Consider the following 6,000-nt stretch of genomic DNA (forward strand, 5'->3'; position numbering starts at 1 on the left):
AGAAAGCTACCCATCAAATCTGCTCCCTTCCCGCATGGCACTGAGTTTGCACCCAATGCCTGGCAGTGTCAGCAAACCAGGCTTGTCCAGGCTCGTGTGGTATTAGGTAGGACTATGTAACTCATATCTTATTAGTTAAGGGAAAGTAAAAATTCTGTGTGTTGTAATAAGGTCAATGTCATAAAGAAGCGGGCATGTCTCCTACAGACATCTTTTCTTCCATTCAGATATTCCAGACTGAATGGTTTATGAAGGGAGAATCAGTGTCTTTAGGTAGGTGTTAGAACACTAAAGTCCTAATTTAGGTCTCTACTCAAAATCAAATAGCGGGTTTTACCTTTTTAAAATATGCAGCCCATAAGAGTACATGCTGCCTGTTAGACAACTTGAGTTCCGTCCCCACCACCCACATCAGGGGGTTTACAACTGCTTCTAACCATTTCTATAAACTACAAATTTAGATGTTACCCTTAGTCTAAAAATTCAAAGATAGCACAGACAGCTCTAGGGAGAAAAATGAGTATGGAGGTTAAAGGAATACATAAAGGGGTATTTTTTAAAAAAAGCAAACCAGGCCATGTAATGCATGCCCTCAGGAACTGGATTATAAGTTCAATGCCATCCTGACCTATAAAGCAAGTTGAAGGCCAGCCTGGGCTAAACCGTAAACTCTGTCTTAAGCCATATGTGGTGGCACAGAACGTTAATACCAGCACTTGGAAGAACAGGTAGGTGGATTTCTGTGAGTTTGAGGCCAGCCTATATTCTACATGAGTTCCAGGACAGCCAGGGCTACATAGAAGAGAGACCCTATCTCAAATGGGGCTCAGGGGTGTGGGTTAAAGAGGCAACTCAGTTGGCGAAGTGTTTGCTATACATTTATGGAGATTTGAATGATATGATTTATAACCCCGGCTCTGAAGAGGTGGAAACAGTTGGATCCAGATCCCTGGGGCTCGGGGGCCAGCCAGCCTATTCTACTTGATGAGCTCCAAGCCAGGACCAGATCCTGATTCAAAAACAAGATCAGGAGAACATGAGGAAGGACACCAAAGCTCAACTCCGGTTCCACTCACAGGCATTTACACGTGTCCACATGAACGAGGATGCAGAAGCATGTACATATACACATAACATGGATTTTGACTTTATGAGTTTATGTTTATGAGTGTTTCGCCTGCATGTGTGTCCCTATACCATGCTTGCAGAGTCTAGAAGAATATGTCCAATCCCCTAGAATTCAAGTTACAGATGCTTGTGAGCCTCCGTATAAGTGCTGGGAATTGAACCTGGGTCCTCTGGAAAAGCAGCCTGTGCTCATAACTGTCGAGCCACCTCTCCCCGCCCCCAAATAAGCAACTGATATTTTAAAAAAAGTAAAAGGACAAGAGGGAAACCAAAGCAAAATTAATAATACTGACTATCACTATATAACTCAGTCATTTGTGTTGAAATGAAAACATTCTCATGAATTACCAAAATTTATGAGAAGTGTTAAAGCAATGTTATATCATGACAGCCAAACAGGAAGACAATGTCCATGGTGGCTTCAAAGCCAACAGAGAACCATGAAGAGGCTATAACATAGAGCCACTTCTAGATACCAATGTGAGACAGAGAAAAGGGAGAAGATAAAAACTGCTGAGATGTGACCCACGGGTACTGTAAAGAAGGCAGATCTGTCAGAGTTTAAATGCCCAAGGATCTGACATCTTATCAAAGGTGGAAATTTAAAAAAAATCTTAACAAAAAGCAGGAAAGCGTGATCCTCTAGATAATATACGGTGGGCCATGATCCATGCTACTGGAAATTACAACACATTTTCTATTAAAAAGACAAAGTGGCAGTAATGATGTGGGTAGAGTATTGGGAGAACATTCAGCCTTTCAGGGGCCAACACAAACTCCACTGGAGCAGTTCTAGGTTCAGAACAGAAAGAGGAAGTCCTGGGCATGCTCTCTAAAGAAGCCAGCCTCTACCGGCATGGATCCCACCTTTGGTGCTCTTGGCTCCCAACTCACCTCGACAGCTGTGACTTGAGATTTCCCTGTCCAGCATGCAAGACTCTTCTGCTTGTCCCATGGTAAAGATGACTTCTGGTTTGGGAACTTGACGCCCTATAGACAGGAAATGATAGAGGGCTTGGTCTTGGAGAACATATGATAAAGTGTCCCATGCTCTTTCCAGAAAGGTTCACAGGGTACAGGGATGCATTCCAAGGACCCAAAAGCAATTATTGAGAATATGGGACAACATAGACAAAATCATTATATACTTTCAGTCTTTGGACATTCCCCGTACTTCAAAAAACTTGGACTTCAGAAATCCCACTATATACACCCGCTCCACTCACAGGGGACTTCACTCACCCACTGACTTCACACTGCAGTACTTTTCCAGTGTCAAGTCCGGATACAAGGTCTTCTGGGTAAGGTCCGGCGGCTGCCATACCTCCCTGCATGAAGGTCACAGCTATGTCCTGGAAGGACATTCATCCCTGTAAAAACAGAGTCCTGTTAAACATGAACAACCAAGACTGCAGAAATAAGATATTTCGGTCCTCAGTTTTAGTTGGATATATGCTTCCTCTAATCACCTATATTTTAGGTTGTTATTTTTAAGGAAAAAAGAAACCATAGTAAAGTTATCATGCTAAGGCTGGATGGAGGATTCAGTGAGTAGGGAAATCCATAGGGGGTGGGCAGAGTTTTGCATCCTATCCCAGATTCAGAATGGAAGGCAAGTGTGGAAGTCTGGCTGTGTACAACCTGCCAATGTCCTCTAACAGGGCTGCCACGTCCATCCCTGCCCATCTAAAGGTCTGTCAAAAACTGTTCCAAGACACTAAGAGCCAGGAAATTGGTATCACTGGAATTACTTAATAATATAATAATATAAGCTATGTGTCTAATTGCTATTGTTTACACCTCTCAGAAGGATCAGAGACTATTTTATAGGTCAAAGGTCATAACTAAGATCATATGACTATATGTATCTATATTCCAATTTGACCTGGAGCTAAATGGCTCTTCACTTATCTATATGGAGTGTCAGATGCCTTTTAAATACCACTAGGAAAACAAGATAAAGCAAATATAACTAGGCAAACACCTAAGAACTCACCGGGGACTTACTCAGATTTGGGGAAGGGGGTCAGAGATCTGAGAAAAAATGATGGACAGGTGGACAGATTAAGAACAGGAAGTGTGCTAACATCAAAGACAGACACATGCATCATTTGGTGAATATGCTCCTTGAACTAAAAAAAAAAAAAATCTCTAGAACTACATCATCAAAAATCCATCCTGTATTGCATAAGACATAGGCGGGAGCTGTACCACATGGCGAGCTACCTGAACAGTTTACAGCATACACCAAGACTATAACGTCTGAAAGTGACATCTGTAGCTGGAGGTGAGGACTCCCATCCACAAACCCAGCACTTGGGAGGCGGAGGCAGGAAGATCACTGCAATCTGAGGCTGGCTTGGTCCACATAGGGAGTTCCAAGCCAGCCAGAGCTACACGGTGGATCCCTGGATCAATAAATAAATAGCTAAGAATCGTGGGCAACATGTAAAAATGACAAGTGAAAATAAAAAGATGTGCCGAGAAGCAGGGATCCACCCCATTATTCTGTGTTTCCCTGGCATTCCGCTTCACAGCTCAGCTTGTGGCTTCTTCAAGGCTTCATTTCTTTTCCCTGGTCCCTTCTTGCACAAAATTTATGTTGCATTTGCCTGCAGTTCTACTAACTATTTAATGTCAGTACAATTCCCAGGTCCAAGAAGAAGAACCTAAGAGGTAAACACTTGCCTCATCTGTCATTGAGCAATCTGAAAGGTGCAGAGAAAACACCACAGGCCAAATATGATAACGCCTCAGGAAAATAAAATATTCAGTTTGTATTCAAAATTCCCCAATTGTCCCCAAATATGTGCGTATTGTTTGAGATCAACAGAGGAGGTTTCTCAGCCAGTAAATAACTCTGTTGATTCTGTGCTTGTGAACAGATAGAATCACTACTACAGAAGGGGCCATAAACACCTTTACACTAATACAAAAAAGGGCATGGGATCACCAGACAAGCCACCCTGAACCCAAGCTAAAAACACAAAGTCTCTTAGCACTGGGGTCTCCCCGACTCTGGATCCCCCTTCTCCATACTGCTTGCCAGTGACACACTTTTCTTTGAACTGAGCGGTTTTCTTGTCTTTCAATTTTTTAACTAATGGAGAAAAGGATCCTCCATCTGTCCGCAGGTATTAGAACTATTTATACTGTGGAAGAGGACAAAATAAGGTAAGTGGAAATTTGCAAGCAATTCCAATGGTAAAAGACAAATATTTATACCGTGAGACCTAAGGGTAAACAGGCTGAGGTCAGAGCTGCAGCTCTGAGTCCTGGATCCCTTAGTCAGTCCTCACTGCGGTCTGCCCCATTCCAGTTTTCAAGTCTCTGCTGTAGATCCCGACCGCACAGACAGGCTCCAGCCTGGCTCACCTGTACCACATCTTTGGGCTCCAGAGAAACCTGGAGCCCCTTAGAAGGAAGACACAGGCCCATCTTCCATACCTGCCTCCTTTAGTGCATGCGCAGCAGAAGCTGCCAGTAGTCAACTCAGTGCACCAGAAAGCTCCTTGTCTTTTGGTTGGCGGGGGCTAGTTCAGTGTGGCTGTCTCTACTGCTTGCCTGCAGCAGTAATGAAGTGATGCGGGGGCCCGTGGAGCTAAGCTTGAGTTGTCTTAAGGAAAAGGAGCTAACGAAGGTGTATCCCCTCTAAGGCAGCAAACTCGTCCCTCACACGTCCCTCCATGCCCTGTGGATTCAACAACATTGATAACAAACGAGGCCTGATAGACACCGGCAGGTCTCCTCTTCCAAGGCAGATATACATTCTGTTCCGGAACCATGGGGCATTTAATAAGGTAGTCATAACCTGGACCATAAAATAAATCCCAGCAATGCTAAACCACTGAAGTCTTGCAGAACATGTCCTCTGAATACATACTCAGAAAGGCGTGTCCAAGCCCACTATTACTGTATCTGGGCCTATCTGTCCCTTCATGTTCCAGTTGTGTTTACACTATGAAAGAAGGACACTGACCATCTAAGTTTCTTGTTTGGCCTCCACAAGGGTACCATGGCGCTTACACCAACATACAAACAACAACAACAACAACAACAAAAATAAATTTAAATCAATTATATGCTTCTTTCCCCAACAATTCTATATCTCATCAGCAGCTCTTAGTTAAAACACCAGTGGCCAGCTGATGAGAGAGCACCAGTGATTTTTAAAATGAGCTTCAAGAGAAACCCAAACAAATAGGAATATAGAGTAGAGTACAAGTGGGAACTGAAGGCTGACAACTGCTGCTCCCGCAAACTTAAAACAGAAACTGAGGGTGGTGGCACAAGCTCAGAGTCCTTTGGGAGGAGCAGGGATCAGGAGTTGAAGGTTATCCCCAAGAGTGGGACTCTTACAAACCAGTCTGAAATGTTAGACTTGAGGACAGCAGCCGCAGACATGACTGTAATGGGCTCATCTACACTCTGGATTCAGCTGAGGGAAGAGCCAGGCAGCATGAAAGTATGACAAGAGAAATTCCCAAAAGCAAAAGCAGAGGAAAAAACACAACAAACAACAACAACAACAAAAACCACCAGCCAGTCATGGTGGCATACAGCTTAAATTTCTGCACTCACTTGGAAGGCCTTGATTTAAAAAAAAAAAAAAAAAAAAAGAAAGCAAGAAAAGAGAAGAGGAGGGGATTTCCAAAATCTGTAGGACAATTAGAAAAGGTATCGGTGGTCTATGTGCACAGAAGAAATAATATCAAGTGATTTTTTTTTCTCCAAAATCTTTTCTTTAACCCCATGTACACAAGAGAATGAAAGAATGAAGATAAAATGAAGTCCTTCGTGCTGGAGAGAGATGGCTGAGGGGATAAAATGCTTGCTATACAAAGATAAAAGTTGGGATCCTGTCACCTACAG

At 43.2% G+C, this 6,000-nt stretch overlaps 1 protein-coding gene across 1 annotated transcript in view; it reads right to left on the minus strand.

Annotated features, from left to right (window-relative positions):
* Window positions 1-4,566, minus strand: part of LOC127665220 (sperm motility kinase X-like) — a 33,808-nt gene extending 29,242 nt beyond the window's left edge. The window contains exons 1-2 of the mRNA XM_052157644.1: window positions 4,504-4,566; window positions 2,371-2,480 (exon numbers count right to left, since the gene is read on the minus strand). Coding sequence (XP_052013604.1) covers window positions 2,371-2,480; window positions 4,504-4,566 — 173 coding nt within the window. The remainder of the gene's footprint in view (window positions 1-2,370; window positions 2,481-4,503) is intronic.
* Between the last annotated feature and the right edge of the window lie 1,434 nt (window positions 4,567-6,000).

Source organism: Apodemus sylvaticus, chromosome 14 (genome assembly GCF_947179515.1).
Source record: "Apodemus sylvaticus chromosome 14, mApoSyl1.1, whole genome shotgun sequence".
Taxonomy (NCBI): domain Eukaryota; kingdom Metazoa; phylum Chordata; class Mammalia; order Rodentia; family Muridae; genus Apodemus; species Apodemus sylvaticus.